This window comes from Barbus barbus, assembly GCF_936440315.1.
Source record: "Barbus barbus genome assembly, chromosome: 40".
NCBI lineage: Eukaryota > Metazoa > Chordata > Actinopteri > Cypriniformes > Cyprinidae > Barbus > Barbus barbus.
Window position 1 is genome coordinate 12198377 of NC_136718.1, and position 13586 is coordinate 12211962.

Consider the following 13586-nt stretch of genomic DNA (forward strand, 5'->3'; position numbering starts at 1 on the left):
ATATCTGTATTTTAATAATATTCTTTTTTTTTTTTTTTTTTTTTTAAACAGCACAAGAGATTTTAAGTAGTTTTTGTTTATTTGCTCAATAATACAATGATACAACTGTGGGCCCCCTAGGACACAACATCATCTTAATTCACTAGTCATCGGTTTATGTTTTTGGTGCTTGGAAGCCAATGGGTGATTTTGTGAGCAGACACTGAATGCTTGGGGAACTAAAGGTGAACCTGAAGGGATAGTTCACCCAAAAAATTAATTCTGTCATCGATTACTCATATCGTATCAAACCTGACTTTCTTTTTCTGTTGGAACATGTGCAGTTCCCATTCTTCAAAATATCTGCTTTTGTGTTTTGTAGAAGAAAGAAAAGTCATGCATGTTTGGAGTGACGTGAGGGTAAATGATGACAGAATTAAAATTTTGGGGTTAACTATCCCTTTAAAAGTCCTTCAAAGTCAGTCATGGGTCCTAAAGATTAAGGCCCTTGTTAAAACATTTTTCCACTCTCTGTTGATAAACGTACAATAAACAGCTGCATGGTCAAATCACAATGGTACAATATTGTTAATGTTTATTCACAAGATAATTGATCAATAGTAATATCTGTGGCAAACCTCAATGTAACTCAGACACAGGTGGAAATGCAGTTTCAGTGTCTCCGTTATGTATTATATAACCAACAGTCATAGCCAAAAGAATACACATTCAAGTCAACAGTGTTTGACCAAAAATGACATGACAAAAAATAAACACAATCTCTAAAATCTTACCAGATGTAATGTAATATCAGATGTAATGATGTTGTCAAATTAGAGGCGTTAAAGTAGTTTAACAATAATGCCAAATACTGTATCTGATAGAAAACTATGTACTTTATTCAATATATATATGGTATACAAGGGTCTTGCAAATATGCTAGGATGAAATATATTTATCTGCCACATGCATCTCAGAATACTATCTTGAATTATTTACAAAAAGTTACACTTTTTGTAGTTTTAATACAGAGGCATGAAGTAAAACACCATGTTTTGTTTTATCTTTAGTCTGTCACACTAAGAATTGCGTATCAAAATCAGAATAAATCATTTAAACAGCCTCTTTGAAATGTATATCTAGATTTGAAATATGTTGTACTTACAGTGAGATATGCACCATGTCACATGATGGGTTGAATTCTCAATGAGCACCTTCTGACTATCATTTACCGCAAATTATATGATCTTTTTCTTAATGTTCTAAAGTTTGCATTGTGGGAGAGTGAAAAATGTCAGTGGAGCTGCTAATGTATTGTGCAATGCAATTTTCATTTCAAAATAACTTCAAAAGAAAAACATCTGTTGCTGAGATCTTTGTTCTTCGAATGTAGCTTATACTCAAGGATTGTATTTAACACAGAATGCAGTTTTTTACATACTGTAAAAGTGCCCTAATGATGATACAACCAATATTTTTGACTAACAAATAAAATGTATTCTTGCTATATAACTAACCATAAAATTAGCCATTACCTGTTTATAAAATTTTAAAATATCAAATATCTTAGACTAAAGTTACACCTTCAACCTAAACCATCAAATCTATTTCATTTAACAGAAACATATTCCTGAATTCAAATAATAGAACAGAAGTCTGTAAAGATTATAAATAAACTTGTCATTTTATATGCTTATCCCAGTGATTGTCTACAACCAAAATGGAATCCAACAAAGGCACCACACAATACCTAAAATAATTAAACTCTTTTACACTGTATCATAAAACTATTAATAGGTATCTGAGCAGCTAAAAGAGGAAATAAATCAGTGCTCACTATCAAAGATCACACCTTTCTAAGTTTGTACAGTAAGACCAAAAATAGAACACAGTGATACACGTCTGCTCAAGCACTAGATCCCAAAGCAGTGTGTGCCGATTGGATATTAAAAGAAGAGAAAAATAGATAAACATGTGGAAAGAGCATTCAACTATAGTATCAATAACAGTGGTGTGCAGTAATAATGCTTTTGACTGAGTCATGGCATGTTGATAAGAGACTGGTTCAAGGGCAAGAAAAGGCACAGAAAAACAGACCCACACAGTGGGGTGAAGAGCAGCAGCTGGCAGCAGGTCAGCTCAAAAACACACAGGACTTGCACAGGTACGTCGATAGGTCACTTTCGAGCGCGTTTACAATTTGGCCCACTCCGATTCGACTCCTACAGTGAAACGAGATCTTCAGACTTATGCAAATGTCACCATATCAGCAGCTGAACAACATTCAGAGGCGGCCAAACAGTTTCAGTCGACTTTCAGTGGAATGAACTTATTTGCCTAGAGTAGCAATGCTTCACGATATAAAATAAAGAGCAAACTGGTATTCCCTCCACTATCCATTAATAACTCACCCTGTGAATTGTCTGTGGATACTTGATTATCAGTATCATCCTACATCCTGGTTTAAATGAGCTTTCGGAACAACATTTGAACTTTCATTACTGGCCTTCAAGTGGGTGGGCTCCACTTTTGTGCCATTATGATTGATGACCACACCCACTTTTTCAGTCTTCATTTTATTAGTTGGAGCAGTTTGAGGCTCTGACTTCCGGGGTGGAGCCTTCACAGGGGGACGATGTGGATCATCCCCAATGTTGACAGACAAATTTGTGTACAATGGCTCCAACTTTTTGGACAGGAGCTCATAAGTCAGCGAGTTCAGTCCATCTGCGTGCCAGTTCAGCCTTGTGCGCTTCAGCAAGTCAAACCTACAAAAACAAATTCATGAAGAGGAACTGACTCAAACAGAATAAATGGATTAATTAATAAATCTATCTATCTATTCATACACTCTTAAAAATGAAGGTTCTTTATTGGCATCTATGGTTCCATATGAAGAATTGTTAACATCCATAGAACTTTTCCTATGGACAAAAGGTCCCTACAGTGGAAAAAGGTTCTTTAGATTAAACTGTTCTTCATACTAAGATTTTTTTTAAAGAACTGTTCACTTAAAGGTTTACTGGGGAATCAGATATCGTTCTCCTATGGCATCGCTGTAAACCTTTTGGGAAAAAAAAAACAAAAAGAACAACAACTTTAAACCTTTTCCAAAAAAACTTTTCGGAACCTTTATTTTTAAGATTGTACCAACTAGGGTTACAAAACTGGATAGTTTTTTGGAAATTTACCATAAATATTCCATCCCTTTGCAACCCTAGTCACAAAGTCTATAATATATTTGGCATGTGACATCACCTTCTTGGGTTCTGCTCATTACCCTGATCTCCTTTATGTTTGATCATCTTATAATGCCCAATGGCCAAAGGGGGGCGCATTATCTTCATCCCAGAGAGACGGACTCTAGAGACAAAACCACAGGGCAAGTAGAAATAGTAACTGTAGTAAAAAAAATAAAATAAAAAAACCTGAAGGATGGTATTAATTATCAAACAGAGACAGAAGAAAGAGCGGCGCAAAGCACAGCAGGAAAACTATTTCCAGCAGAGTCCGCAAGGTGGGCCAGATGGATGTGAACTAGCTAAAAAAACAACAACAAAAAAAAAAACAACTATTGTTGAGGATTTTTATGTACAAAGGTTCTTACCACAACTGAAAAACCTCAAAAGGTTCATCTAAAATTGGGGAGTCTAATCCAGCTTTTAAATACATAAAACTTTGGGTTCTTGCCTCTGATTCAGCCATCTGAGTCAGACAAGGATACTGACGGTTAATTATGCGACAGTCAGGTTTACAAATCACCATGTGTCATGAACTGAGAAACCAAAATTCCCTTGATCTTTTGACATGTAAGAGGTCATTGTACTATAAAAAAAAAACATCCTGTAAGTTTCAGAACTCAAAACTTTATTGTTAGTCTAAAATCAGCTATATTAAAGGCAGGGTAAGCGATTTTTCAAAAGCGTTTTAGAAAACTGAGTCGGGGCCGAGTACCAAAACATACTTGTAGCCAATCAGCAGTAAGGGGCGTGTCTACTCATGATATGCAGGAGAGAGCGTTCAGTGAACAGCCGAGATGGCTGATAAAAAAACAAAAGAGGAAAATGTCTGCGGAACGATAAGGCAAGAACCCGTGTAATATCGGATCAGCTTTCCAGTGCTGGAGAGAACTCAAGGAGCGGAAGGCCTGCGATCGGACACCGAGGTTGCATTGTTTCTTCCCAATAGGTGAGTAACACCGTGTCTACATCGGACGCACCACGACACAACAGCTAAAGTCTGCCTACACTGGACGCGTGTATTTCAGGCAAGAATGTAGATGTTTAAAACTCAAATCTGCAGTTTCTTTATAAAAAAAGCGCCTATTTGAAAATGTGCTTCGCCGATTTCGGAGACGTGAGCTCCACGCGATCAACAGGTGCTCAGTGCTCATGTATCCCGAAGAGAGGAGCATAACCTCGGCTAGTCCTTCTGACATTTGCCGCCGGCTCAGATGTCTCTGTAGTGGTTAAACATAAGATATCATTTGTTTTGGGTACATCTAACAGGTAATCTTTATTCTATTGTTCTATTAATATTTTAAAATGAAAATGAAAACAGGCAATGTTTAATATAATATTTTGTTTCATTGTAATGTATGTACGTTCCCTGAATTACATTTCTGTGGCTATTAATATGTTTAAATGAAAACGAAAAGAGGCAGTGGTGTTTGATATATTGGAAGATTGCAGCAGCCAAGGCGAGCTGACTGACGTTATCAAGTACACTGCTCTTTGCAGAATTACCGAACTTGCGTTGTTCCGTCCGTGGGAGTTCACACTCCCGAGTCTAACTCGTGAAGTACGAACTACTGAGGATGCAAGTCTGAAATTTGCGTATTTGGTATTGAGAAACATGAGCAGACCTGACATTAAGTCACCTGACTATTTGCCTAATCTTCTCGGTATTTTAGAACGCGATGGAAACGTAGGCAGCAACAGGTCTTGGGGAAAAAAGATTCCTGGGACATATTGTTCCAGGTTATTTCGGTGGAAAAGCGGCTTCGTTTTCACAGAACTAATCGTTGCCTGGGTTGCGTAGGCTACGTATATGTGGGGCGAATCTATCAAAATAGGGGCGAGACCCGTTTGGGGTAGGGGGGTGTTTGTTTTGGTGATTTCAAATATAAACTTTGGCTTCCAGAAATCGCTTACCCTGCCTTTAATGTTAATCTGCCAAAATGACAGGTTTTAGTATGTGCCACTTTCAACGCCTGCTTCTACATCACTGCCTGTTTAGCCCCGCCCACCGATTCACACACGTAGTAGGTAAATGACAAGAGTGGCAAACGCAGGTCTACGCAGAAACCAAACGATAAACTTAATTTGATGAACTTTATTTTTAACGAAGTTCCAGACCGCATCAGTAACAACTTGGTCCTTTGTTCACTTAACAAACAAGGCACAAATCGACGCAGATCGTTTGATATATTCTGAGTATTTATGTGTTTTTGACCTAAAATCACAGCAGCATCCATCTATGAGGAATGTCACTGTCAAACATACACAACTGTTAGCCAATCATAGCAGAACGCCTATTCAAACAGAGCGTTCTGATGTGGGGAGGGGGATCAGAACAGGACAGAAAATAGACACTTCTAAATTTTGATAACATTATAAGTGGACCTCAGAGAACGGTACAAAAAAACAAAGGCAATTCATGACCCCTTTAAGAGAGAACTAACCATAAAGAAAATGCCATTCAAATCCTCAACATTACTAATAATCCACTACACCTGACTCATTCTGGTTTCAAGGCTTCGACAACTTTTAATCTTCTACAGCAAATTTACAGAAATAAAAATTACTTGAATTTATTATTGAATAAAAAAGCAGTAATAACTGAAGTGTACTGACATTTATATAGTTGGAAGCCTTGAGTCCAATCTAGTGATTAATGCATGTACTTACTGGTCCCTCCTGTGGCTATGCGGGGGAGGGCATGAGGGATAGACGGATGCAGTGAAAATGAGAATAATGACAAGAGACCAATGCGAATGTGAAATGAGAACAAAATGGTGATGGAGAGATGACAGACGTGCAACACAAATGCTTAACAGGATGTATTTCTGATGTTCCAGTTACTTTGATCTCTACTACATTCCATTATGTTGAAATAACACATGCAAATGCATTATAAACTGAATTCTGCTATCCTCACCGAGCTGCGATGTCATCGTCCTCTCCTCCCCAGCCCCAGTACTGGTTAGGAAAGCCGTTCATTTTGAGGTACTGCTCCGGGGTTACAGCAGACACTCCTCCGAAGTACTGCGAGTATGGAAGCCTGCGAAGGAGTCAGAGCAGTGATTTGGTGAGGCACAGAGGAATAAGGTCATTTGTCTCTACTACCCTTCATTAATCATTCCATCTGAAGTGTCACAGCTTCCCCTGCAGTTTAATGTTCATCTGTACTTCTGCATTACATCATTACAGCAATCTGTACAGATGGATAGGAAACCCTTATAAATTAACAAAAAATGCTGTTTAAATTGGTGTCATGATAATTCTGTCCTGAACTATTTCCAGAACACTACCACACTAATATTTCTAAAGTATGTACACATTTTTTCTATGCACTGAATAATCATATGACCTGCAACAATTGGCAAGATGTGCAGCATGCAGAAAAAAACTTGGTGCAAATCATAATACATTCAACTTTTTCTTGACTCATTTTTTTTTAAAGTTTGCCAAATGTTAATGGGTTTTTACATAAACGTGGAGAGAAAAAAAAAAAAAAAAAGCAAATAAAGTTATATTAGATTTAAAAAATTAAACATGATGTGACAAACATACATAATGCGTATATACCTGTATACCACTGTATTTTCATATGATCTTTGAATAAATCTGGGAAAAAAGGACAGGAAAAGCTACTGCTGTGTGTGTTGAGCTGTACTGTATATACACAACGTTTTTAAAATTTGGGGTTGAAAGAATTTTTAATGTTTTTGTAAGAAATCTCTCATGCTCAACAAGGCTGCATTTATTTGATAAAAAATGCAGTACAAATAGTAATATTATGTACAATTTTATATAACTGGTTTTTAATATATAATTTACTTTTGTATTCTGGTAAAGCTTTTTTTCAGTCTTCTAGTCTTGAGTGTCACATGATCCTTCAGAAATCATTCTAATTTGCTAATTTGATTTACAGTCCTTATTATTATCAATGTTGTGCTGCTTAAAACTTTTGTGAAAACTGTGATACATGAAACCATGAATAAAATTTTCATGATCATAATACCAAATAAATGATGAACAGAAAGTTTAATAGAACAGAAATGATTTGAAATAGAACTCTTTTGTAACATTGTTTTTACTCAATCTAATCTATTGCTGAATAAAGGTATTCACTGATTTAAATAATGCTAATAATAATAATAAAACAAATAAAAAGAGCTGTAATGTAACTTTGATTGCTTATTGAACCTGCCCTCCAGGGATCCCTTGTACTCCTAACACCTGCTCTTAATTCTTTAGTACTGTTGAGTAAATATTGAGTGATAGCTAGATGAGCTGCTGCTATGTATCTTTCTTTGTCATCTTCTCTGTATTTCTTCCCAAGGACTAACTCTCTGAGTCGTGTCTGAATGCTTTACAGCCTTCAGTGGATTCATCACAGAGAGGTCCCGATGTTGTCCTCAGCCTTGGTGGACTGAATATATGGGTTGTTTTCTCTGCAATTTTTCTGTTCTCAGTGAATGTTTGTATCTAGGTGGACATTGTGACTGCAGAATACAGAAATGCAGACTCTGTGACCCAAGATGTGCAGACCTGGATGTCAATTTAGAGGACCAGAGCTATGAGTTACTGCGTATACCTGTGTCAGCACTAATAATGAATGAACTACATCCGCTATTTTACCATGCGTGAAGAGGATGAACTTTTTGTTTCTAGAAGTTTTATAAGATCTATCAGCTTCTTCAAAAAGTAACAACTGTTGTTAAATGAACAGTTGTTCTTTTCGTTAATTACTCTTTTTATATGGCCTGTTTTGAATTAAAGTATGTAGAATTGAATTGAAAAATTGACCACCAATTTATTTAAAAATATTTAACTTTCACTACCATCCAAAAATTTGGGATCAATAAGTTTTTTTTTAATAAGAAATTAATACTTTTATTCAGCAAGGATGCGTAAAATTGAACAAAAGTGACAGTAAAGGCATTTTAATGTAACAAATAATTGTCGTTCTTTAGAAACTTCTATTCATCAAAAAATCCTGAAAAACATTAATCACAGTTTGCACAAAAATATAAAGCATTTTGTGACTCTGAAGACTGGAGTGGCTGCTGAAAATGTTGCTTTGAATAAATTACATTTTAAAATCTATTAAAATAGAAAACATTATTTTATAATATTATATTATATTAATTTTATTTTAACCAATCTTAAACATTTGTATACTGGCATCTAACCCTGACTTTAGTCAACTACACAACATTTTTTTTTTAATATTAGATTATAATGCTGTAATATGAAAACATATTATAATAACAACAATATTAAAATAAATACAGTTATATTGAAGTGTCACTAATATGACTACAAACATAAAAATGCATTCAAAAATTTCATTAGGTTTCCCCCCTGTTCATTAAGATAAAATGAGAGAAAAGCTTGGTTAAAACATTCAATCCTGTGATAGTGGGTAGTGTACCTGTATCTGAACTTGTCCATAGCTACAGAGAGGTGTGTAGGGTACTGGGGGTGGCAGGTGTAGGTATTGTGGTCATTCTCAGGCAGCAGGTCGACGTCATGCAGGAAAATACAGCTCCAGTCCTCCTCTTTCAGCGCCTCCCGCACGCCAACATTCAGTAACTTTGCTCGGTTAAACGTGGAGTTCCCTGACTGATAACACAGACTATGAGCAAATCAAGTGTACACAAATGCATTCTTCGGCAAGAATAGAACACTAATATAGCTTGACAATAAGCTATGAGCTATGTTTACCCTTTTGTCCCAGCTACTTCCTCTAATTACTGCTAGGATTTTTTTCCATACAATAGATGTGACAAGTCAGCGTAACAACGAACAAGAGACCTGGTGCACAATGTAAATGCCGTAGTGGACCTGCTGCCGCTGCAAAAAGGGGTGCAGATGGTAGAGGAGGGAGCGGAGGTGGGTCTGGCGGTTCCGGTAGGGGACCACGATGGCTGTGTGGTGCCGTGGCTCACAGTCTGGTGGGCGGTAATGACCCCCTAAGGTCACCAAGGGGTTCTTCTCTTTTATCTTCTCCAGGGAGGGGGGTGAGGAGAGGTGGACAGAAACAGGACCCACTGGCAGACAGCAGGAGGAAAGCACACAGGCATTTGTTATAAATAATCTGTCCTACAACACCAAATTAAAGGAATACTATCCCTAAAAACGTAAATTATGTCATTATTTAATCACTGTTAGTCCAAAGCAGTATGACATATTTTGTGGAACACAAAAGGGCAATATATTGTGCATATCAGTTACTGTGCAATATCAGAGATTTTTTTAATTATTCTTTTTATTTTTTATTATTGGATATTTAATTCTTCATGGTAATTTTTACATTTAGATTACATTTGAATTTTTACATTTAGATTACATAAAAATGAATTGACATTTAAAATTTCTTTAATTGATACCTTAATCCTCCATAATCTTTAGCATATCTCAAGATAAATATGTGTTTCTAATACTGTACATTATAATACTGTGATGATTAAATTTATTTGTAGCATTTAAAATGACTGCTTTTAGCTTTTAGAGGTTTTCTTTTCTATTTATTTGATTTTATATTCATACGATTTTCTTTATTTATTTGATTTCCGTCCATAAAATGAAAAATAATTCCAGAAGGCATGGAATTCAGCATATGACATGGACAGTTATGATATTTTAATAGTGCTTATGTATTTTTTTTGAAGATTGAAAGTGCCAATCTACAGTCATTGTAACTGCATGGAAAACAGCAACCAATACATTCTTGAAAATATATTTTTTTCTGATCCACAAGAGAAAAAAAGTCACACAGGTATGAAAAGATAAAAGTTAGTGTAAATGATGTAAGAATCTTCATTTTTGGGTTAACTAAACTCAATAAAGCATCTTTGGTTTATTTAAAACTGCAAAGAGACATAGTAAACAAACAAATCCAATGACTGATCAATGTCTTAAGCACTTCAGAGTGGATTTATATCTACCCAGCAGTGGAGAGGGCAGTAAACAGTCCCTGAGCTGCTGTTCTGGTCCACTGGGTCCTGGATTGTGGAGCAGCAGAGAGGTGAGGTTGGTATAGACGTCATGCGGTCGAGAGTAGTCGATCTCAGGCTCGGTGGAATGAACCAAAACAGACACTAGGCCACGAAAGCCTCCCAGGGAGAAGTACAGGACAAACGCGAACTGGAAGCCCACCAACAAAGCCAGAGTGCAGGGGGAGTCCAGCGCTCGACCGCAGCACACCATTATGACATCCGACACAGAGCAGGAGTGACAGAGGAAAGGAGGATGGGAAAGTCAAAGGGGATGGACAAGGGACAGATAAGAGAAGAGAGACAGAGTGAAGACAGAGCAAGAGGCATGAGAGAGGGAAGAGTGGAAGGATAAAAGGGGTGATGAGGAGAAATAAAGTTAGCTCAGTGAGCTAAGGGAAGGACATCTATGGCATGTGTGGGAGTCACTGGAAAAACAGAGAAACACAAAAATCAATAGTGGAAGATCCATCACATCTAACTACAAAGGAGAACTTTAAAGTAGTGGCAGTGTGCCCGGGATCAATACCAGATCTTGGATTAAATCAGCAAAGACCGCACACTTTTTGGGTCACTCCTGTTACACAGTACAGTACTTAAAAAAATAAATAAATACATATTATGTATGCTTGATTACATATAAAAAAATGCATGATTACAAAAAAGGCTTGATTATAATACAAAATAAATAAATTAATTCATTAAAAACAGGATAATAAATGGAGAACAGGATGGAAATACATCATTCAGAGAAAGATTGTGAGTTACATGAGGTTGTCAATTTGAAGATAGCTTTGATATTTTTAACAATTTTTTTAAAATCTGATATTATCATATGTGACCCTGGACCACAAAACCAGTCATACGGGTCATTTTTTTAAAATTGAGATTTATACATCATCTGAATAAATCAGCTTTCCATTGATGTATGGTTTGTTAGGATAGGACAATATTATAGATACAACAATTTAAATATTTGGAATCTGAGGGTGCAAAAAAACATAGAAATATTGAGAAAATCACCTTAAAAGTTGTCCAAATTAAGTCCGAAGCAATATTACCAATCAAAAATTTTAAAGTTTTGATATATTTACGGCAGGAAATTTACAAAATATATTCATGGAATATGATCTTTACTTAATGTACTAAAGATTTTTGGAATAAAAGAAAAATCGATAATTTCAACCCATTCAATGTATTGTTGGCTATTGTTACAAATATACCCATGAGACATATGATTGGTTTCGTGGTCCAGGGTCACATTTCTCATATAAAATATGTATAATTGTACCTAACAGAAAATAATGCTTAAAAGTACAATGAACCATCTAATACCACAGAAACACCATAGAATGCATTAAATCCATAGCTAATTGCTTATGTTTGTGCAGTAGGTGTTAAAACTTCCTGGAGAATCAGGCTGGCTTTTATTAATTAAAGGAAAATTACAAGACATGACTATGAATAAAAACTAATGAAACCGATATTTAGTTTAAAAAAAATTGATTGAAGAAAACAGGAATAAATGCCTGTAAGATTTATTAATAAATTAATTTTTTTAGATTTAGAAATGTATATGAAACACTGCAAAAATGGCAACATACACTCAAACTAAACAAAAAGTTCACTATTTTTTATTTAGTGATAGTTATTATCTCATTGTTTAAAACCTGCGAGTACAGTATCCTATTACATTAAGACATGTTGATATGAAAATGTGCTGCACAACAGGAATGAGCCTTTTATCGGTGAATAACAGACGGGTATAGTACCTGTGCAGACTGGCCATAAACACAGGGTTGAGAGAGAGCACTGTCCTCCTCCTCCTGTCCATCACAAAACATCGCGCACCTTGAGGAGACAGATAGTTCTGGACTGATTAACAAGATCTCCTGCTTACAAACCAGCTCATATTTTGCACGATAAACCTGAAATGAATTTATTAAGCAACCATGCATGCAGCGACGACAGGCAATGAGCAATTATAGCGAAATAAGTGTCAATATAACAGATCATTTCAACAGTTCAGGTCAAGCGTTTCCTCTGACTCACTCGGTCCACAGCGACGCTTCAAATCAGGCTCCAGCAGCAGTCGATAGCTAGGCCTTTATTTAATATTACTCACTCGATTTTGGATAACCATTCCTTTATGGCGCACGAAAGAGTGTATAATATCCGCAGTCGCATCGAGCGCGTCGCGGAACGCTTCCTGAGCGCGTCAGACGCTCAAAGCAGGAACCCACTGACAGACATGTTTGATGCGGTGACGCGCTATCGACGGGCATCCTTTAACGCTGTTACAATAAAAGCCCTAAGATACTGTGTTAACATCACAGTGCTGCCTTCTAGTGAGAAACACGACAGAGGCGGGTTTCATTCGCCAGATGATCTTGTGATGATTATACAGGTTTATAAAGCCAAATTAAATTGATGAAAAAGGGACACGATGTGTAATCATGTGGATTATATCTAAGTGGTTACAATGTTATATTGATTAATTATGTTGATTTTGTAACGCGAATTATGACGTCTGTGAATCTGATTGTGTTCAACAAAACAAACCATCTAACCTGTTCTCACAAAAAAAACGTTTCCATAATAATATAGCTAAGGTGATTCTACTCAAACTGTTACAAACCAGCTGAGAAAATGCACAAAAAAATGTTCTTGACAATTTTTCATAACCTCTTTAATAGAGTAGTTATTTCAGATTGCACTTCAAATTATTATAATTAATAAAATATCTGCTTAGTACGAAAACAGTCATTTGGACTTTGGATAAAGAATTTGACAAAACATGTCATGTGTCATGTTGGCCAAATCCTGAAATTTAAATTTATATATTCACATTGTTAAGTGTGGCTGAAGATTGTACAGGTTTTCATGATCTGTTGTTGACATTAATCAATTTAATATACACTATATGGACAAAATATTCAGACACCTGATCATTGCACCTTCAGAGACTTTAATAGCATCACATTCTAAACACATGTGGTAGATGTGGCCTAATTGGGTGTGTCCTGATACTTTTGTCCCTTAGAGAGTCTGACTTGTTGTAACCCAAAGGTTGTGGGTTCGATTCTTTTTGGGTTCGAGATGAGGGAAGTAAATGAACAGCTCTCCCATTCATCCAGTAAAGCATTTGTGAGATCAGGTACACTCACAATCTCTGTTTCAGTTCATCCCAAATATGTTCTATCAGTTGCACATCAAACTCATCAAGTCTTTATTGCTTTGTGCACTGGGGCACAGTCATGCTGGAATAGAGAAGGGCTTTTCCAAAACAGTTCCCACAAAGTTGGAAGCATAGCATTGTCCAAAATATTTTGACATGCTGAAGCATTCAGAAAATGAATTCACTGGAAATAACAGGCTTAGC

The 13586-nt window shown here is 36.3% G+C and overlaps 1 protein-coding gene across 3 annotated transcripts; it reads right to left on the bottom strand.

Moving 5' to 3' along the window:
* Positions 1-64: 64 nt before the first annotated feature.
* On the bottom strand, positions 65-12517 carry LOC306859661 (beta-1,4-galactosyltransferase 3-like). 3 transcript variants are annotated; one of them, XM_079400811.1, is made up of 9 exons: positions 12257-12424; positions 11977-12055; positions 10157-10632; positions 9024-9259; positions 8641-8831; positions 6139-6261; positions 3238-3342; positions 2391-2747; positions 66-2201 (listed from the first exon to the last, which is right to left on the bottom strand). In XM_079400811.1, exons 3-8 carry the CDS (start codon positions 10416-10418, stop codon positions 2426-2428), a joined length of 1239 nt encoding a protein of 412 aa, XP_079256937.1. In that variant the 5' UTR covers positions 10419-10632; positions 11977-12055; positions 12257-12424; the 3' UTR covers positions 66-2201; positions 2391-2425. The 3 variants fall into 3 exon arrangements, with proteins under 3 accessions (XP_079256935.1, XP_079256936.1, XP_079256937.1); XM_079400809.1 differs by having other exon boundaries at positions 65-2747; positions 12257-12517; XM_079400810.1 differs by having other exon boundaries at positions 65-2747; positions 12330-12499.
* Between the last annotated feature and the right edge of the window lie 1069 nt (positions 12518-13586).

Coding starts and splice junctions, on each gene's coding strand:
- LOC306859661 (XM_079400809.1), bottom strand. CDS start 10,418: ATGGTGTGCTGCGGTCGAGCGCTGGACTCCCCCTGCACTCTGGCTTTG. Junction 9,260..10,156: donor ACTGCCCTCTCCACTGCTGG/GTAGATATAAAT, acceptor GCTGTCTGCCAG/TGGGTCCTGTTTCTGTCCAC. Junction 6,262..8,640: donor ATGGACAAGTTCAGATACAG/GTACACTACCCA, acceptor ACTCCTTCGCAG/GCTTCCATACTCGCAGTACT.